At 47.5% G+C, this 22,349-nt stretch overlaps 1 protein-coding gene across 2 annotated transcripts in view; it reads right to left on the reverse strand.

Moving 5' to 3' along the window:
• Window positions 1-9,151: 9,151 nt before the first annotated feature.
• CALN1 (calneuron 1) overlaps window positions 9,152-22,349 on the reverse strand; it is a 634,386-nt gene continuing 621,188 nt past the window's right edge. For both annotated transcript variants that reach the window (XM_006859718.1, XM_006859717.1), the window contains exon 6: window positions 9,152-9,279. In XM_006859718.1, coding sequence (XP_006859780.1) covers window positions 9,152-9,279 — 128 coding nt within the window. The remainder of the gene's footprint in view (window positions 9,280-22,349) is intronic.

A 22,349-nucleotide genomic window follows, 5' to 3' on the forward strand; every position in this document is an offset into this window, starting at 1 on the left:
CAAGGAAGTGGGGGAGAGTGGGGAGAACATTGGGTACAATAAGGTTGTATTTCTTGAGAGAGACACAGAGAAACAGAGACAGGCAGTGAGATCTCAAGTCAAATCTCAATGAGAACACTATCATCTGATGGCGAGAACTCAAGTCAAAATATTCACATCTGTTAAATGTGGGTGCTGTTGGTTATTGGGTTTTGTGAGTCCTTGAAATATTTCATAATTTTAAAAATTCAAAGTATTTTATAAGGCAAAATACTCTCCTCCTTCATGGATGTATCTTTGGTAGGGTTTCTCATCCAGGGCTATAATTGTAGGTCTGCTTTCTATCTGACGTGGTGGTCTTGTTAGCTGCTGTCCCATTGGTCCCCTGATTCACGGTGACCCCAGTTACAGTGGAAGGAACCACTGCCTGGTCCTGCATCATCCCCACGATGGGTTACCGATGGAACTGCTGTGATCCCCAGGGTTCTGACTGACTCGTTTTTGGAAGTAGCTCACCAGACCTTTCGTCCTAGTCCATCGTAGTCTGGAAGCACCACTGAAACCTTGTTCAGCATCAGAGCAGCACACAGGGCTCGCTGGCCGATGGGTGGTGGCTACCTGCAAGGTCCACTGACTGGGAATTGAACCCAGGTCACCCATATGAAAGGCAATATTTCTACCACTGGTCCATTGCTTCCTTCTGAATTTGCCGGAGGGTCCCCTTTCATGGAAGGAGCCTGGTAGCGTAGTGGGTTAGGAGCTGGGTTGCTAAGCGCAAGGTCAGCAGTTGGAATCTACTAGTCGTTCCATAAGAAAAAGATGAGGCTTTCTGCTCCTGTAAAGATTTACAGCCTCAGAAACCCTTTAAAGGAGAAGAAAATGTTTGCTTTGCACCTAGAACTCTGAACCATTACCAAGTGCTTACAGATTTGACTGCACAAGTTACCCAGAGAAGAGGGATAATAGAAAGCATTTCAAATGGGGTGTTGTTAGTTGCAGGTGAGTTGGTTCCAACTCATCAACAATAGGATACAATGTTGCCACCTTCGATGTGGCCACTGTGTTCGAATCCATGACTCAGGCCAATGGATGCTGAGTGCCTTCCAGACCAGGGCCTTATCACCCAGCGCTTACTCCCTTGTGGGCCATAGAACTTTCACTGGTTAATTTCTGGAAGCTCATCACCCTGGCCTTGCTTACATACTTAAGTTATTGTTATTGTTAAACGGCTCTGACTCCTACAGACCGTCTATGTAACAAAATGAAATACTGTCGGGTCCTGCACCATCTTCATTGTGTAGACGGCATATGTGGCTATAAAACACCTGCAGACAGCAATGCTCTGGTGGTGCAGACAGCTGCTAACCAAAAAGTTGGTGGTTTCAAACCTACCCAGGGAGAATCTGCTTCCTTCAAGATTACAGCTCAAACCACAAAAAAACAAAACCACCCTATGGAGCAGTGGGGCCAGAGTGATTCATAAGTGACTCAATGGCATCCAGCAACATCTTTTTGTATATCCAAGAAGCTCAAATGCTATGAAAACTTGTACAAAGGGAGAAGCTAAGCAATGTCTGAATGTTAATGTTGGGAAGAACTTGGCAGAAAGAACCCCTCAAAGATACACCATTAGCTTGGATGTCTGCAGAGTTTTTCAATCACAGTGGCTGCTCACCAACCTGTGTGTCTCACCATATGCTCCCTTGCTGTCAGTCATTTCACGTCAATATCCACCACGTCTCCAGACCCACCTGCTGCTTCTCCAAGCGGGTGATGCTTGAGCGTCCCTGGGACAGACCTGGCTGCCAGCCAGGGTCAGGGCAGTGAAATGAAATGACTCGACAGAAATCAGATCACAGGTAATGAACGGAATCTCTCGTCAAAAGGAGAAAAAAAAAAAAAAAAAAGAGAAGAACTTTTATTATGTTTCTATTGCATAAATAATGGTAAATTAGACTTTTCTTTTTATACAGATTATATATTTACAGACAAGTTTGGCTAGAGAAAACATCTGGTAAATATGGCACTCAATTCTCCTTTATACACGAATATAACATCTTAAAATAATATAGACTTCATTTGATCCGTTAAGTTGCATGCCCGGGTGGTTTATATTAGTTATGTACATTTTGTATAAAGACTTTGCTTCATCTCTTAACTCTCGAATCACTAAGTAGCAGAAATGGTCATCTAATACTGAATGAAAATGATGGGAAGTGAATGAGGAAAATGGGGAACTGGATCCAAGATTTCAGTCTTGGTGGCCCACGCTGGACATGGGAGCTACCAAAGTCCAGACGTCCTGATGGTCAAAGTCTTCATATGTGCTCTGAATTCCACGCAGCATGCTGGGGACAAGGCTTCCAGCCATTTTCTACTGTGCAACGAGAAACAACTCTTGTCTCAAATATAATGATTGCCAGTAACCCTAACAGATGACAGTCAGTCAATAAGAACACACTTCTTGCATCTGTTCCCACCTCCCAGGGCATTGTCTTTGCTTAGTCCTGGGAGAAATAATTTTCTTCCTGGAGTTAGAGTGAGGGGAGGAAACCCAAAGCCCACTAGGAAGCCACACAAGGAGGAACATTCTTTGTTTCCTGAGAGACCAATCTGGGTCTCTCCAGGGAGGAGCAGAGTTTGCTAAAACACCCATGACTGGAACCCGTATCTACTTCAGGAAGGGCTATGGGTGTTTATGTGGGTATGGGACACAGGGATGGAGACTTTGTGAGTCCTCTCTGCTGCTCTGTAGCCCCGCCACAAAGAGGTCACCATAGAAAGCAGACACGTAGTATATCCCCCATCAGCTATTTCTGGAGTCTTGGTGTGACGCTGTAGGATAAGCGCTCCACTACAAACTGGTTTGAACCTTAAGGTCAGTGGTTCAAACTCACTAGCCGCTCCTTGGAAACCCTATACAGGGCCACTAGGGGTTAGAACCCACTCAATGGCACTTAACAACATCAGTCATTGCAGATGCCCGGCCTTCCTGGACTTCATCTAATTCCTGTTGGCCACCAGAGGTGGACTCTCCTTGTTCCGTAGTGTTACCATGATTGTAACACTATGGAGTAAACCACGATCCCATCTGCAAGCAGCCCTAGTGGCACAGGGGGTACAGTGCTTGGCTGCCAATGGGAAGGTCCGTGGTTCAAGCCCTCCAACCACTCTGTATATTAAAAATGTGGCAATCTACTTATGTAAGTACTGACAGCCTTGGGACCCCCTGGGGCCGTTTTACTCTGTCTGGTGGGGGTCTCTCTGAGTTGAAATTAACTCAGTGGCACCAGGTTTAGTTTGTTTTTAAAAATCCTATCTACTGTTCAAGGGGCCATTGAAAAAAAAAAAAGAAAGAAAGAACTGGAAATTGTGCTCTTTATTCAATAGCTCCCAGTTGGCTTTCTTATGAGAAGTGAGCATCACTTCATGGATTTGCTTCACTCTCCTTATTTTCACGCTAAGACAAGGACAAAAAGCATGTCTTAGATGATCCCCTGATTCACCAAGGCCTTATGGGGACTAAACCCAGTGCACCTGACATAAACCAGTCAGCATCATTTCACCAACAGACCACAGGCACCTCAAGTGATGCCTTATCCCAACTACCTCTTGGGATGTGCATTAAAAAAATAAACAAAACCCCACCAGTCCCAAATGCCATTCTTAGGTGTGGGGGAAGACTAGGGAGCCCCTCCCTAGTGGGCATTTATTCTGACTTATTTCAAACAATGCCACCAGGGGCAGGTTCTTCTGGGTCATCTGGTCGACCTTCCTTCTTGCTTCAGAGATGGGAAACCAGACACCAGGAAGGGAAGCCACCGTAAATACTAGAGTCCCCTCTCCTGTGCCCTCCCCAGCAGGTAGAGTTAGGCACACTCTGGTTCTCTAGTCCAATAAGGCTGAGTCCACCCAAACAGAAAGTTCTGGAAGGCCTTTGGGGCTTGCAGATATCAACATCCTCAGAGGAAAGAGTGAGCCTCTTGAAATTCACCACGAACGTCATTTGGATGAGGTTTGGGCAGCGCTGCGGCATTCAGTCCCTGTACGTGGTGTACGCAGGCCAGACGCACAAGGAAAACAGTGGGAGGCCAGTGTCACGGGCTGGCTCTTCACCAGGTCAGATCTCCTTCCCAGGTCCAGAGATGCAGTAGCCTCATGGTCGAGTTCTCGGTTCCTGAGAAAAATCCTTCCTCATTAGCTTGCTCTTGCACTCCACTGGAAAATTACAACCTCTGACCTGCTCATCTAGATGATCACTTCCAACAATGGGAGGAATGCTGCTCTGAAAATCTACCCATTATGCCCAAGCAGAAGAGACAGAGAGGGTCATACCCAGTGTATGGGGCTCAAGGAACAAGCTACCCATACTCGGGGCAGGGAAGAGGGAAGGGTATAGGGCTAGGAAACTCCTTTCCAGTTTCAGAGCCTTGGATTCTTTGTGGCCATATGGCAAACCTACTGAATCACATCCATTTTGCCTTGAATACTTTCTGAGCCTTATTTTCAGGCCCCTTGAAGAAGGGTCCACACCAGTCTGAAGCAGAAACTATAGCTCCTGAAATGACCAGGCATCTTGGTGATGAGTGAAGGACACCAAGAATGTGTTGGGCTGCTTTTTGTATGTGACCATATTCCTCCAAACTCACAGTCTCTGACAAGATAAGGGAGCTGAGGACAGTCCCCTGAGCGGCTTGGTCCATGGAAATGTGAAGGAAGGATGAGCAGTCTGGATGGTTCAATTGTCACGGAGACAGGTGTACATCCCCCTCTGTTTGGCCAATACTTTGAATAATTCAGATTTAAAGGTTGAGCTTCAGAGTGAGGCTTCATTTTCTACTTCTGGTAGGTCTTCCCATGCTGCAGGAGCTGTTCTGGGGTGATGGTTCGGATACAGTTGGACTTTCGGTCGGTCCATGAGCATCACTGAAGAGGCCACTGGGGAAATTCTCATCTGAAGTCATTTCAGATCCGTGTTCTCGGGGGAAGGTGGCTCTGCATTCTCCTTAGTGACAGGACCAATGTCTAGAACTTAGTTTATCTGGTCGCATCGAGGCCTTAGCAAAAAAGAGGCCTCTCCACAGCGGGGTTCCAGACTTGCCTCTTATCTCAGTGGAACAAGGGTGCACAACACAGTCACTGTGGGTCACTGAAGAACCAAACAAGGCAGGAGAATGCCTTTCACTATGGTTTGACCATTGTGCTGGGGTACCTCCAGGTGGGAAGTGTGGGGCTCAGCCGCTTCAGTGGGGTAGACCTAAGAACCTGGCGGAAACAGGACTAGGTGACATGCAGCCAGGTCAGCCTGTCTCTGGCCAGGTTCTTGTATGTTCCCAGAGAGGCTGATCACTTCGGGTTCACAACAGCAAGGTGCAAACTCCCTTGGGTTTGTGACCTGAGCCTGGAATTAGGCTTAGAAGGATGCATTGGGAAGAAAACATTTTTCTTTCTCCAGTTCTAAGAGGGTAGGAAGGGCTAATAGGGTCCAAAACAGCTTCTCATCTTCCCTTGGGTTTTTTTTTCAGTAACCACAGGGTTACCTGACTACTTGTCAGAACAGTGACTGATCAGTTGCCATGTGAAAGCTGAGCTGAGAGCAGGCATCAAAATCAAAGACGAACCCTCATAGGTCACATCCTACCTCTGCTGACATACCTAGAAACTTCTGGAAGCAATGACATTGCCTGTGACCACATGCAAACCCCTGTTCATTTAGGTTCCCATTTCGGGCATCTCAGGGAGCTCTAAAACAGAAACTTTGCAAGATACAAGGAAGGCGTCAAAAAGTTCGTGGACAATTTCCCATGATCGGTCCATTCCATTTTCCCACGAACTTCTTGAAGCCCCTTCCTATTTCTGCCTTTCAACTGAAACTAAGGTGCCCTGGCTGTGCCCTCGGAGTAGGGGTTAAGGGTGGGAATGAAGACGTTCCTACCAGAATCGGTAGCCCTTGGGCTCCTCAGAAGTTGGAAAGACGAGCTCAAAGGAGAGGAAGAGGCAGAGCTACCAAGCAGTTTAGAGATTACAATGAGCAGAACCTGCATTCCTGAAGAATACCTCCCTTATTTTGTGTACCTTGAACTCAGGGTGGAATGCAAGAGTTGTCATGGCAACATCCTCACGCTCTCTTTTTAAAAATTTTACACTTTGATCACATGAGACCCACGCACAGTCTGGAAGCCACTGCTAATAGTTCCGATGAGGGGTCCTGTTTGGGGGCTCCATTTGCATTAGAAGTAAAGAGAACATCATCTTGGGGGGGAGCGGGCAAGGGATCTGCTTCCTCCCCTGGTCATCACAGGTCATCTGGGGAACACCTGTTCTTGCAGAAAGAATGAGCCAATGTTTTCCAATACACTTAGCTGGTGCCCTGTGGCTGGCAGGGAAGGCCATGTAAATCTTTTCCTTGGAGGATGGAGTGAGGGGTAGCTGCCATTCCTCCCTCTCACTTCCAGCAGAGGGCGCTACCACCTGGTCCATCTGGTCAGGAGTCCTGTGGCCAGGACCCTACCTAGCTGGAGACCTTCAGCATGTTAAACCTGCTGGACAAAGAAACCAACACTTCCTCACCAAAGGGGCAAACGCTCAGCTCCCCAAGTCTAAGGAATGCCACCCACTCAGGGCTGCCCTCACACACTGGGGGCCATGTGTGATGCCTCCAAGATGAGGTCAACTTACAGACAGGCTTCTTTCATGCCCTCTCCCCTAGTACTGCCACAGTGCTTCAGTCTGCTGTTCTTCTCCTAGCAGAGAGGGCAGGGGTAGGGAAGGAGACTGTCTCAGGAAGAGCTTTGGATGTCCCTCCAGAACTCTTACATCCCTTCTAATGAAATCTAACCTCACATCCTCTGAGTTCCAGCCTCACCATCGGCATAGCAACCCCCTCTGCGTGGCAGGGATCCTTGCAAAGTCCCTGGGTCTCTAGCCAACCTTAGGTAGGGCCCTGTACACAAGGCCCAGGAGGCTGTGGTCTGTGGCTCAGCGATCAGCTAAAGATCGGGAATCAGGTCTCTGTGAGGTTTGTACCCTCTGCTCACCAAAGTCCAGTCCAGAGAGCGCAAACCGCTGTGGACAGAGACAAATAACAACTCAACAGGTGGATTAATATTCTGCATTTGGACCGGCTCCCTTTTAGGGTTCCGATCTAGAGTGGGGCATGGTGTGTCAGTGGAGGGAAGGACAGGAAAGACTGGGCAGAGGCAGAGAGGTGTGAAAGGCAAGCTGCTGCCTCCCTTGGTCCTGCATGTCGCCAGACTACTGGCATCTTTACAAAGGGATTCCAAACTATGGCTCGAACCCTAGTTTTACTTGTGCTCATCATGAATGTTTGAGCAGGAAAGCTCCTCCACCCCCACTCCCACCCCCACCATGTGGAGCCATTTCAGGGACCGGTTGCAGAGGGGAAGAGGAAGAAGGCCCTAGAAGGAGACTCTGGGTGCTACAAGGAAGAAAGCAGAGGACGCAAGGGTGGATGTGAGGACGAGCCCAGGTATGAAAAGCACACCCAAACACCTACTCTGCTGCATGGACAAAGGGGAGTTTCTGGCACCTTAATACTGGGGTAGAGGCGCTAGCTTGCAGCTTTAGAATGCAATCAAAAGAAACAGGGGCAGAACTAGTCCATTACAGAAATGAAGACCTGAGCTTGGATTGGCACATGGGAAAGATTACATGTAGAGGTTGTTGGCTGATCGCACACGACTATGCACGCCTGGATGAATGCTGATGGCTAAGATGACACTGAAGGAGTTCTGGTAGCGTAGTGGTTACAAGTCGGGCGGCTAATCCCAAGGTCAGCAGTTCAAAACTACCAGCTGTTCCACGGGAGAAAGATGAGGCTTTCTGTTCTTGTAAAGATTTACAGCCTTGGAAACCCTGTACAGAGTCGCTATGAGTCGGAACCGACTCCACGGCACATCACCACCACCACCACCAGGATGATACTGAGGAGGGCTGAGAAATTCCAGGATGAGATGACATCAAGCATAAACTATGGGATTCAGTCTCCTTTCCCAGTGGAAGTGTCTTGCAGGTAGGGGCAGAATCACCTGATGTTTTGCCTATGCCTGTTCAAATCTTTCTCTCTTTCTCTTGCGAAAATGAGTTGATGGCAGGATCGGAATGCCAGATGATGCTCCAAGTACAGTATGTGCCATTTTCCTGCTTCAGCGTGTATCTCTTTCTAGATAGGGAAGACTATCGAAACCACCTTGCATATGGGGGGAAAGGCTCAGCTGTGGAGGGCCTCAGTTTCCAGAAGTTGGCTGAGAGGGAGATACGTTCATGCTCCAATGCCCGGGCTGCAAACACCTCACTCCCAACCTCACCCCCTCTCTCCCTCATCCTTCCTTGCGGGCTTGGCTGGGGAGGTGAAGTTTAAGTGAACAGGGAGAAAGATGTAGGCCTGTCTCTAGTTTAGATGCCCAGGCCTCGGTGTACCATGATAGCACAAGGGGCAAAGCTGGGAGGAAGATTCTCTGCAGATTCCAGAATGCTGGTGCGAGGTGGGCTCTGGGTACAGAAAGCCAGGTGCCAACGGAAACCGAGAGCTCCCCAACTCCCCCCACGGGGCTCCTGTAAAAAAGGCAGTAAAAACGGAGGGAACTGGGGGCACAGCTGCAGATCGCTGTTGGCACCCCCAACTCAATGGCTTTCCCCTCGTGCCTTGGGAGAGGGGTCTGCACTGGGTGGGCGAGTGAAGCCAGGGTGACGTGGAAAGTCCCGCTTTCTGGCGTGACCCCCAAAGTCAGGCTCTTTTGGGGTGTGCCTGCCTGCAGGGGGAACCTCCTGTGAACCCGTGGGCAGGAAGAAAGGGATGGGGAGACGGACACTTGTTGACACCTCTCACTCTCTCAGCCACCACGACTGGGGTTGCTGCTGGAATTACGCGATGGCAATGCAGTGTTCCTCTTGGGAGTCGTCAGCAGTGGTGGAAGCGATCGGTCGGGACTCCGGGTATTTATTGCATTAGGAAAGGAAACCATTAAAGCATTGAAGACAGCCCTTTTGAGTCCCTGCCAAGCAGAGGATGCTGATTTGCAAGCCCAGTCGCACTGCATCCTGGGGTTCTGTCCAGAAATGGGCCCTCCTCCCCGCCGGCGTTTGTGGGGGAACAGTTTGGCCGCAGGCCATGCACATGCGCGCTGAGCTGGGAACACAGTGTGGCTGAAGGCTACTCCATGCCGCTCCGAAGGATCTGATTGGCCGCAATCAACATGACACTGATGATGAAGGCCATGGCGAAGGCGCATATGAGACTCTTCCGCACGCAGGTCTGCCTGTTCTGTTTCTGCGAGTGCACTGGGGAGAGGAGGAGAGACCAGAGAAACGACACAGTGAGTCAACAGGTTGTTGTCAGCTGCCGGGCAAGTTGTCCTCCCTCCCCCGACTCATGGCACCCCAGCCCTCAACACATGAGACCCATAGTGACCCCGTGTGCAGTGGATGGGACTCATGACAACCCTGCCTTCACCAGAGGAGACCTATGTTGACCCCGTGTACAATGAAACGAATTACTGCTGCCCTGAGTCATCCCCACGATGAGCTGCTGATCTGGCTGTGATTGTCCATAGGGTTTCCATTGACTCATTGGAAGTAGGTTGCCAGGCCTTTCTTCCTGGTCTATCTCAGTCTGGAAGCTCTGCTGAAACCTGCTAAGCATCAGAATGGCACACAAGTCTCCAAAGACAGACATATGAGGTACATGGGCCATGGGCCGGAAAGTGAGCTGGCTCTCCTACATGGAAGGTGAGCATCCTGCCCCCTGCCCCTACAGGGCAGCATGGGGCCTCTTCCTAAATATGCCCAGAGTGAGGGGCCGGCAGTGAAGACTGGTCAAGTCAGTTCACATGTTTTTACCGATCATCCAACTTCTATTACAAAAACCAGGACTGCCTTAGAGATGAGCTCCTGTTTGTAATGGGGTGACTTTCTGGGACATCTCAGACTGAGTCCCATACATGGTGTACCCCAATTACCACCGCATTCGTGTATGCAGGACGTCTGGCTCGCAGTGTGTCTAAAGCAGTGATGTGGACGCATTTGTGCCAGGCTGGGGTAGCTGACTTTTCCTGGGATTTTTCCAGAAGGGAATCTGAACTCTACTCTCCTATTGGGTGGCTACTCGTGAAAATGACTCTAAGCCACTTTTGGCATCTTTCCAAGACATGCACACCAGAGCCGGGTGCCTGGACACAGCACCCATGTCACCCAAGAGCAGGTCTGTGGCCTGACCTTGCCCCCAATCTACGAACCAGAGACTTGAGTGTTTCATAAGCCTTCCAAGGGATGGTCCTGGTTACTGATGTTGCTTTGTTGAATAGGACCCATTGGTCTAGCATGAAGTTGTTCCTGCCACCAGACCTTGGGTCCTTGAGTTGAATTCTTCAATTCCTGTTTGTTAGGCCTTTGGCTTGTAAGGCCCATGAGAAACCTGTCCTTGGGTCTCAATCAATAAGCATTAATTCAGCCAGTTGCCACAGAGTCAACACTGACTCATGGGGTCCCATGTGGCTCAGAGTAAACTGTGCTCCCGTAGGGTTTTCAGTGATGGATCTGGGGGGAGCTAGATCACCAGGTGGCTCTTGGTGGGTTCCAGCTAACAGCCTTTTGGTTAGCAACTGAGTTCATTATCTATTTGTGCTAGCCAGGGGCTTCAGACATTCCTAAGTGGGATACAGGTATGGGACAGAAATAGGGCAATGGAAGTAACAAGAAAGACGTGTTTTGATGTGATGTGATGAATCTTCTCTTCTGCTGGGTCTCAGGAAGGGGACCAGAGCCCTACTTTCATGATGGAATTTCTTTTTCTTCTCCTTTTCCTCTGCTCTGTCTCATCTCCCACTAATCTTTGTACAGGTTCATCACGGAGCTTACAGAAAATGCTCCCAGCCCAAAGTATGATGCCCCAGGGTTCCTCACTGTACCACCTGGGAGCTGGTTACAAATGCAAACTTCTAGGTCCCACTACAGAATGAGTGCATCTGAATCTCAGAGGGTAGAGACCAAAAATCTGTCTCCATCAAACCTCCAGATCCTTCAGGAATTGTGGGCCACATTCCCAGACTTTCAGATTCCGTGGGTCTGGGTGGGGACCAAGATTCAGTTAAGAGTTTGAGTTGCTCATAGGCTAGGCTGTGTGTGTTGGAAAAATTCGGGAAGCAGGGGATGGTGGGAGGGGATGCTGGGGGATCTGGCTCTTTGCAGTCAGATGCTAAGAAATCCAATGACAAGAAAGAAGAATATGTTCAGGTTATCTTCTGTTTTGAAAGAGGTTTTTTTAGTGGACATTATTTTCTACCTTTGCAAAGAGCTACCAGCCCAGGAAAGCAATTTTGGTTAAGTAATGGTCTGCTAACTGAAAAGCTGGTGGGTAAAGCTTTGTGGGGGGTGGGGGTGGAGGAACCAGGCTTTCAGTTTTCAAAGAGATGAAATCAAATCAAAAGAGCTAAACATACTACTACCATGGAGTTGATTCCGACTCACAGCAATCCTGTGTAGAGTTTTCAAGACTATAAATATTCACGTGAGCAGATGGCCTCATCTTTCTCCCGCTGAGTGCTTAGCAGCCCAGCATTCAACCCACAGCGCCACCAGAGCTCCTTTCCATAAAGAGGGCAGTCTAGAAAATCTGATGGCGCAATTCTGCTCTTGTCACATGGGGTCGAGATGGGTTAAAACTGACTTGACGGAACCCAATGACAACAGGGAATAAACATTGAAATGGCAATGTCAGGGGACACTTGGTTCCCTTCAGGACCCACGCGTTTTCAGGGTTGTTAGCGTCTGCGGAACTGACTCGGGCTGAAGGCAGCGTCTGTGATTCACAGCAGACATGCTACATGACGTTTTCCGTTTTCAACAGCCTGACCTTCCGGAAGTGCATTACCAAGTCTGTCTTCTGAGGTGCCTCTAAACACCAAAATCAAACCTACTGCCACCCAGTCAATAATGACGCACAGCGACCCTGTAGGACAGGACAGAACTGCCCTTTAGGGTTCCTGAGACACTAACTGTTTATAGGAGCAGAAAGCCTCACCTTTCTCCAACACAGCTGAAGGTAGGTTTGAACTGCTGACCGTACGGTGAGCAGCCTGACGCTTACCCCACTGTACCACCAAGGTTCCTTGTGGCAGTTCAAACCACCAACAATCCAGCGGACACTCAAGCATTTAACTATTCTGAGGTCAAGACAGAGCCCACATGTGTCTAAAGAACTTAAAAACAATCCAATCTCAAATACCTGTCCCCCAAGCCCCTGGGAATAACTAATGGGAAGTTGGTGACATTTCCAAAGGTAAACGTGAGTGACAGGGTTTCTGGGCTTATCATGGGATTTCTAAACACGGGTCACCTGGGCAGATACCCTCCAAAGGGAGCCTGTCCCTTCATAACACCTTGAGTCATGGTGATCGGCATCCTCAGGTCTTGCCTTGAATCTTCAGGAGCTTCTAGACGTCTCCTGCCTCTGACTAAAGGTATTTTGGGTTCTGTTCTCGACATGCCAATTATATCTGGCCTTCACTGCCTTTTAAGTTCTTACCTGGAGGAAGAACGGTTCCTGGCTGTGGAAATGGGCCTCTTTTCAGTGAGTGAGTATATTTAAAATGCTGCCTGCCAGCCCTCAGGAAGTACAAAGGAGGTGGCGTTTGAGAAGGAAAGAGCCAAAGCAGAATATAAGATTGGGATGTGGAAGCACCATATTATCACACTTTCTGAGGTCTGGCTGATTTATGCAGACAGCTCTTCAGAAAATGCTGTGGAACAGTCTTATTTCCATCCTGAGGGCTGGCAAAGGCGTACATCAAAGAAACATTTTGTGATTGGACTGAGGGAGAATTTATTTTATTTATTTATTTTTTTGCTGAAGCTCTTTTTTATGAAGGACACTTTGAAAGCAAGGTTATAGGTAAGAGGATTAGGACCCGCCAGGACTATGGAACCAAAGAAACACCTAAAGAGTTAACAGCTTATACGCTAGGCCTCCAAAGTCAGAATCCAGGTCCCAGGGTGGTGCCAACCATTTGCCATCAGCTAGTATCCAACAGTGCCCTGGATGAATGGCCTGATAATCTGTTTCTGTTAGATTTGTTGATGTTGTTAGGTGCCATCGAATCAGTACCGACTCATAGCAACCCTATGCACAACAGAATGCAACACTGCCCGGTCCTCAGCCAACCTCACTATTGTTGCCACGCTTGAGCCCATTGATGCTGCCACTTTGCCAATCCATCTCATTGGGGGTCTTCCTCTCTTTCATTGACCCTCCACCTTACCAAACATGATATCCTTCTCCAGCAACTGGTCCCTCCTGACAATATGTCCGAAGTATGAGTGACAAAGTTTGGTTATCTTGGCCTCCAAGGGACACTCTGGTTGCACTTCTTCCATGACAGATCTATTGGTTCTTTTGGCAGCTCATGGCACTTTCAATGTTTTCCTCCAACACCATAACTCAAAAGCATCAATTCTTCTACGGTCTTCCTTATTTGCTGTCCAGCTTTCACAGGCATATGAGGTTATTGAAAATACTATGGCTTGGGTCAGGGGCACCTTAGTTCTCAAGCTGACATCTTTGCTCTTCAACACTTTAAAAAGGTCTTGTGCCTAATGCAATATGTCCTTTGATTTCTTGACCGCTGCTTCCATGAGTGTTGATAGTTGATCCAAGAAGAATGAAGTTCTTGACAACTTCAATCTTTTCTCTGTTGATAAGAATGTTGCTTATTGGTTCAGTGGTGAGGATTTTGTTTTCTTTACATTGAGATGCAAAATGCAATCTGCAGGCTGTGCTCTTTGATCTTCATCAGTAAATATTTTAAGTCTTCTTCACTTTCAGCAAGCAAGGTTGTATCATCTGCATATTGCAGATTGCTAATGAGCCTTCCTCCAATCCTGATGCCACGTTTTTCTTCATATAACCCAGCTTCTCGGATGATTTGCTCAGCATACAGGTTGAATAAGTATGGTGAAAGAATACAACCTTGTCACACACCTTTCTTAATTTTACACCATTCAGTGTTCCCATGTTCTGTTGGAACAACTGCTTCTTGGTCTATATACAGATTCCTCAGGAGCACAATTAAATGTTCAGGAATATTCATACTTTGCAATGTTGTCCATAGTTTGTCATGATCCACACAATCGAAAGCCTTTGTGTAGTCAATACACTCAAGAAAATCGGATGGAGCAACTCCAGTCTGTAACACATGGGGTCGCCATGAATTGACAGGATGCCAAATGGACTGAATCCCCTATTGTTGTTGCTAGGGCCGTCAAGTTGGTTCTGACCCATAGCGGTACTGTATATGGTTTCCGAGGAACAGCTGGTGAGCTTGAACCGCTGACTTTGTGGTCCAGCAAATTAACCTACAGAGGAAATGTCTACTTGCTTCTTCCATGTTCGTTCCCAGCAGCCTCCAGCACAGGGCTAAGCATATAGTGTATATTCCCAGCTTTTCCTCTGAGCCTTTTCCTCATTAAATCTCCCCAAACTCTCTACTAGCCTTTCTGAAGCTGTGGTTGTTGGGTGCTGTTGAGTCAATTCTGAACTGCCCACAGGGTTACCTGGGCTGCCATCTCTGCAGATTTCCAGGTCTTTCTCCCAGGGAGTCAGTGGCTGGGTTTGAATTGCCAACCGATAGAACACTTAGTCATCTATGCCACCATGGCTGCTCCCATGATCGAGACAAGCATGTTCCTGTTCCGGGGCCCAGTCTAGCTCCTACCTACCCCCCACAGCTCCAGACCCCCGGGTCTCCCAACCCCAGCAAGTTTACTTTCAGCTGAGCATGTTCCTCACATGCTCTGGACTCGGGCCTTCCCAGTGCCATCCACACCACTGCCCCGTCCCACATGGGTACCCTCTAACTCCCTCCCGCCCAAACCTTCCTTTCTATACAGCATCTCCTGAGCTCCCTACTCTCAAAGGGCCTGCCCCTCCCATTTACTTATTTTTAGTGGTCCAGCTCTCTTTTTACTATCTAAATTCACATATCATAAATTCACTCTTTGAAGCCAGATATTTACAAGGTTGTTGGCATCTGTCAAGATGGCAGCCCTGGGGACCCTGTGGGACCACGCTCCTCTGTCCTTTAGGGGTGCTGTGAGTCGGAATGGACTTGAAGGCCATGGGGTTGGGTTTCTGTTAGTTACCACCCAAAGAGCTGAACAGTGGGGGCAGTGACTTGACATTGAAATGACTGCCAGCGAAAGGTTCAATGTGGGCATGGCCCTGCCCTATCCTTCAAAGATGTGGGTTCCAGTGACGAGTGTGCAACAGTGTCTCCGGGTGACAACAATAGGGACAGAACTGGGACAAGGCTAGTTTTGTTTTGATCTCTTTCTAATGTGTTAGGCATTGTACTAAATATTCCCATGCCATCTCATTTAATCCTATGAAGGAGGTAATAAATATCAGAATTCCCATTTCACAGATGTAGAAAATAAGACTCAAAGGGATCAAGTGCCTTACTCAGGCCAACATGTACAACAGAGTGAAACACCGCCCGGTCCTGCAATCACTGCAATCCTCACAATCACTGCTGTTTGAGCCCGCTGTTGCTGCCACTGTGTCAGTCCATCTCATTGGGGGGGGGGGGGGGGAAGGTCTTCCTCTTTTTCACTGACCCTCCACTTTACCAAGCATGATGTCCTTCTCCAATTCCATGTCCTTATCCACTATGCATACTTGACAAAAACAGGTTTCCACAGTACACCAGTTTTCATGACAGGTGAAAACAACCCACAGTTCCATCAACAAATGAATGGGCAAACAAAGTGTGATCCATACATTGTTGTTTTGAAGTGCCATCGAGTGGGTTTGACGTTGTATAGGGTTTCGGAGGAGCAGCTGATGAGTCTGAGTTACCGACCTTGAGTTGCAAAGTGACCTTGCAGTCCAGTGCAGACAATGGAATACTACTCAACCACGCAGAGAAATAGGTTATAACACAATGCCCCATGGAAACATGATTATTCTGAGTGAAACAGGTCAGTCACAAAATGATAAATACTGCATGAAAAAAGTACACAGAGATCAAAGGTGATTAGTGATGACCAGAATTGGGTGGAAGGGTTAAGGGTGGAGTCATTGGATCAATGGTATTGTGTGTTTGAGGTAAAGAAGTTTTGGAAATGGATTGTTGTTGTTGTTAGGTGCCATAGACTCAGTGCAGACTCACAGCAAGCTAAAACATAACAGAATGAGAAACACTGCTCGGTCCTCCGTCAACCTCATAATCATTGCTACACTCGAACCAAATGCTGCTGCCACTGTGCCAACCCATCTCATTGGGGGTCTTCCTATTTTTTGCTGACCCTCCACTTTATCAAGCATGAAGTCTTTCTCCAGGGATGGTCCCTCCTGATACCATGTCTGAATATGAGAGACATGAGACATGCATGTGCTCATCATTGAACCACACGATGAACACAATTAACATCCCTGACTTGTACATCTAAATATGGCTCAGAGGGTGCATGCTTCACGAGATATATTTCAACACAAGGTTAAAGGAAGGCTCTGCAGGCTTCGATTGCCTATCACAGAATCTCGTCATTCTTCACCGTAGAGTCCAGGACACATCGCTACATGTTTGCTGTGAAGGGCCTTCAAACAGAAGAAACATTCTTGGTTTTGCTTTGTTAAGTCCCAAATCTCTTTGAAAACTGTCTCCTGCCGCTGACCTCAATGCCACCTTAACCTCCTGGCTCTACCCAGGAGGACAGGCTTTATTTAGGGAAAGTCCCAACACCTCACAAGCTGGGAGCAGATGGTACAGATGACAGGTTGGGACCTTTTCTTGGGGTGAAATACCCAGCATGCATAGCAGGTCCAGGTGCGCATTTGACAGCCCAGAGAGGACGTTGTGACTACAGTACGGATGGACCTTGAATTTGGTCACTAAAATCTTTCTAGCTTTCCATGGAACCCAGAGATGAGTGGGTCCAATGTTTGCTTTAGACAGAGGAGAAAAATAAAGCTCAGAGAGGCTAAGTAACATTCCCAGGGTCACACAGAGCTGGGAACAGAGCCATATGCCTGCACTGGTGATCCTCCTGGAACTCCCTAGCCTGTGTCCATTACCCTATGACATCGTCCCTCTTGTCCAGCCTACCAAGTCAGGGTGATTAGTGGTGCAGGGTAGTTGGTGGCATCTTGCCCTGAAACCATGCCCCCCACCCCCACCCTGCTCCCTGCAGCTGGGGATCTTGCTTTACCTCCCTCCCCTGTGCATGTTGTCAGAATGTCTAGAAAAATCTGACAGCTGGTATTCCATTTGAGGACAACACTTGGGGGATGTGTCTTGGAAGGACTCACACAATCTTGCAGCATCCCTATTCAACTTTCAAAGACACGATGGAAAACGGGTGAGAAGGCTGGGCTGCTGTCGTATAAACACCTTGGAAACACCTAAGACTGGCGGGTGACACAGGACAGGGACAGAAATACAGTCAACACTGGGTTCAAATCTACCCACTCCTTGCTGCCTAACTGTAACTGCAGTGCTCTGTCTACCACAAAGACAAGACGAGACAGAGAGAGTGTGTGTGTATCTGTTTGTCTGAATTGACCTAGGAATTTCTAGTTGACTCCAAAAGGATGCTCCCTTGCTGAACCTCAGTTCTCCTCATCCATAACGAGGAGGGAGCCTAGTGTGCTAACTAGTGAAAACACACTTGGCACAGAGAGAGCCTTCTGAAAAGTTTTCTTCTGTCCCTTTCTTCCTGGATCATGCAAGTGTGGATAAGCAGTAACAATGTTGTTGTTGTTGTTAAGGACCATGGAGTGGGTTCTGACTCACAGTGACCCTGTACAGGATTTCTGAGGCTGTGAATCTTTACAGGAGCAGAAAGCCTCATTTTTCTCCTGTGGAACAGCTGGTAGTTTCGAACTGCCGACCTTAGAGTTAGCAGCCCGATTTCTAACCACTACGCTACCAGAGCTCCTCAGTAACAATATTAGAAGCAGGCATTATCAAACATTACATGTTGTTGTTTAAGTGCCGCCAAGCTGGTTCCGACCCATAGCAACCCCCCCTGTGTAGGGTTTCCGAGGAGTGGCTGGTGAGCTTGAACCACCGACCTTGCAGTTCGAATGACTTTGCAGCCCAGTGCATTAACCCACCACACAGAATTTGTCATAAGATACAGGGACGAAAACTAAACACCTTGAGGCAATGACTCACTGGAACTGGGGGCTCAGGACCAGAGTCTCGGGGGACATCAAGGCCAACTGGCGCAGCACAGTCCATGAAGACAGTTTTGCATCCTTCTTTGGTGAGCAGTGACTAAGGTCTTAAAACCTTGTAAGGTGGAACATTCTTCACTCCCTCTCCGAAACAACGGAGAATGAAGAAAATCAAACCGGAAAGGAAACAGTTAGTCCAGAGGACTAATGGACCAGGCAAACCCCAGCTTTCACAACCCTGAGACCCGAAGAACTAGATGGTGCCCGGTTACCACTGCTGATTACTCTTAAAGGGACCACACTAGAGGGTCCTGGATCAAGTGGGAGGAAAATGTGTGACAAAACTCAAAATCATAAACAGACCAGGCTTACACATATGCTACAGACTGGGGGAACAATGGCCCTTAGTCACTCTAACCCTTTATGCCACCCTGTGATTCACCTTTCAGCCAAATAACAGATAGGCCTGTAAGGCGTACAACAACAACTATTTGTCATAAGAACACTTAATAAAGACCAGGTGACAGGCAGACAGATGATTATACCACAAGATGATTAAATTCCATTTATGTCAGCAACTGGGACCCAATAATAAAAGGACAAATTTGTCTCTAGTGTCACCTAGCTTACGCTTGCCAGAAATAAAATGTCTTGTGATTAAAAGTCGATGAAAGGATGCAAAACATCTTGAAACTCTGCTATTCAGCATGGGTGGTGACTGGGGTGTTTTGCAATGACAAACTCATTCCTGTCAATTAATTGCACAGCCGGACGGTGACACTGTGCTGTCGTCCCGTGGTTCACCACTTATGGCGGATGCTGCCCTGCTTACCTTTCCAATAATAGAACCAGGAGATTGAGACCTAGGCGCACCCAATATCATAAATCTCAAGGAGGGTATGTGAAACTGGTTGAGGGCCTCGGAATACCTGAAAGTCATTTTGTCAAAAAATAGGACTCGACTGTGTTATAGATGAAAGTTTATACAGCACGTTAGGTTCCCATAAAGCCATTTTATCACATATGTTCCATAGCATCGATCACGTTTTTTACAGCATGTCAGCGTTCCTATTATTTCCATCCTGTTTCTTCTGTTTCCATTAATCTAGCCTCCCTACCCCTTCTTATTTTCTCATCTTTGCTTTACGGTAAATGTTGATGACTTGGTAGCATATAGTTGATTACTTATGGGAGCACAGTTTTCATAGGTGACACTATTTATTTTATAAGCCCGTCTATTACTTGGATGAAAGATGGCATCAGGTATGGCTTCAGTTTCAAGTTCAAAGGGTATCTTAAGACAATAGACTTGGGGTTTCCTCTAGTCTGTACTGTTCTATTGGTTCAATAAGTCTGGCTTTTTTGCTTTTAGGAAATTTGCATTTTGTTGTACATTTGTTTCCCATTGTATCTGGGACAAATTTGGCACCCTGGCCAAAATAGCTGGAAGTAGTAGCCAAGCATCTTCTGGTGTCAGGTAAAAAAAAGGTCGTGGTTTGTGTGGGCTACTAGTTTTTATTTGGGGGGGGGGGGGCTGTTAGTTTTGTGGATTAATTTCTTCTTTGAGTTTTTGGTTTCCTTCACTCTCTTTTGTTCTTGACTAATAGAGACCAACATTGTGTCTTAGATGGCCACTCACAAGCTTTGAAGACCCTACAACGCTCTTCACCTTACTAGGAAGGACGTCTCATATTATCTTTATGACCTGTGTTATAGCAGTTGATTGAGTCGTCCCATGAAACTATGGTCCTAAGCTTGAAAATCACACTTTTAATAAAATATTCTCATTGAACTCAGGGCCTGTAGGTTTCCTGCAAACACGTCATATCGGAGAAGTGGTTCAGTGGCAGAATCCTTGGCTCCCACATGGGAGGCCTGAATGTCAGGAGACTCAGCCCCCACTCATATGTCAGTGGAGCCCTGCATGTTGCCATGATGATGAATGGGTTTCAGCAGAGCTTCCAGACTAAGACGGACCAGGAACAAAGTCCCGGCCAGTCTACTTCTAAAAATTAGTCAATGACAACCCTATAGATCCCAACCATCTGGTCTGCAACTGACGGTGAGGACAGTACAGGACTGGCCTGCATTTCAGCCTGTTGTGCATGGGGTTCCTGTGAGTCAGACACTGACTTCATGGGAGTTGACAATAGCCGGAAGAGTCCCAGAATTCAGTGGGGTTAGATGCAAAAAGCACAGAATGGCATCTGTCCAGATCCCGATTCCATCGGAATGGTTTCCCAGCCAGAAGCCAGGGGTCCCACTGCAAAACCCTTGAATCTGATTCTTCTTGTGACTTCCTTGCTTCTCGAAGTGACTGCTTTCAAAGATCATTCTCCATAATCTGTAAGTCCCCGAACTCAGGGTTTCCTCAGGAACACAGGAAATCCTTCTGTGTATCTAGCTTGACATGTTATCCGATTTCCTCTTCACCTTTCCTTGGGAGAAGCTATGTGGCACTGTGGGATAATGCACTGGATTGCAAGGTCGGTTTGAATCACAAGTGTGGCAGTTCAAATTCACCAGCTGCTATATAGAGTCGCTATGAGTCAGAACTTATTCAATCAGCACCTGACAACCACCACCACCACCACCACCTAACAAAGGGAGTCCTGGTTTGGTGCTATAGGATAAGCACTGGATCACAGGATGGTTTGAACCCTAAGGTCGGCAGTTCAAATTCATCAGCTGCTCCTCACAAACCCTATACAGGATTGCTATGAGTTGGAAATGACTTGACGGCACTTAACAATGACAACAAAACCTACCATAAAGTTTTTGGCAGGTTGCTATGGATGTGTGTGTGTGTGTGTGTGTTTATCTGTAGTGGCCCTCCAAAATCAAACAAGTAAAGACAACATATCGAAAAGAAAAGAAAAGAAAAAACAAGGACTTTTTTCCATCAAGGATACATTATCCTAGACCTTTGGCCTTGTTCCTATTCTTCCCATCATGTGGAGCAAGTAACCCACAATTCCCAACTTAAACTAGCAAACTCTGCCTGCATCTTTGTAAAAGCGTCAGACTCAAAATGCATTCAAAACAAAACATCAGTGACTGGCATTCAGTGATGCGGAGGGCATTGGGGAATTCTCACATTCATTTCTAGTTGGTTCTGTATTATCCGTGCTGCCCACAGTAGCATCTGCAAGATGGTTCCACTTTCCAACACATTTCAATGTGGACTCCAACTTTGCTGCACTCAAAACCATCTGCTGTGGGCTATTTTATGATGCAACTCAACCACAAGTGTCCTGGCTCTTCGTCTTCATGCTCAGAGAGAGTGCTTTCCTGTAGCACCTTGCTCCGAATGGTCTCCTTTCTCTCTCTCTCATTATTCTGATAACAAATCATTTATCACTTCACCATTCTCCACATGCACAATTTAGTGACATTTTACTCAGCATAATGTTCTCAAGCTTCATCTATGTGGCATCTAGATTTCCTTTCTACGGCTAAGTAACTGTTGTACATACGTACGTTTATTGATCCATTCATCTGTTGACAGATATTTAGGTTGTTTCTATCATTTAGAGGCTCAATTGCTAACTGAAAGTTGGTAGTTCAAATCCACCAGCTGCTCTGCAGCAGAAAGATGAGGCAGTCTGTTTCCATACAGATGACAGCCTAGGAAACCCTGTGGGCGGCTCTAGTCTGTCCTACGGGAACATCATGAGATGAAATCAACTTGACGACAAGAGGTTTAATAAGCAATGACTTGAAACACCTTCATCTGGTCTCCTTTACCTCTGGCCCCTTACATTCTTCTCTTCCTCCTTGGTTCCTTTTTATTACAACAAACAGGTCAGGATTTACAAATCCTATGGATCACCCAGCCTAAGTGTGTGAGTCAATTGGCATGGTGTGAACCAACTCACTGTGGAAGCTTTCAGAAGAAAAGGGGGAAAGAGCTTTCAGACAAGAGCTTGCAGGTCCCTCCTCCCCTGCCATCAGACACCACTCCCCTCCCCCCATCAGACACCGCTCCCTCCCACATCAGACACCACTCCCTCCCCTATCAGACACCGCTCCCTCCCACATCAGACCCCGCTCCCTCCCCCATCAGACACCACTCCCTCCCACATCAGACACCGCTCCCTCCCCCATCAGACACTGCTCCCTCCCCTATCAGACACTGCTTCCTCTCCCATCAGACACTGCTCCCTCCCCCATCAGACAC

The sequence above is a fragment of the Chrysochloris asiatica genome, unplaced genomic scaffold, assembly GCF_000296735.1.
Source record: "Chrysochloris asiatica unplaced genomic scaffold, ChrAsi1.0 scaffold00034, whole genome shotgun sequence".
NCBI lineage: Eukaryota > Metazoa > Chordata > Mammalia > Afrosoricida > Chrysochloridae > Chrysochloris > Chrysochloris asiatica.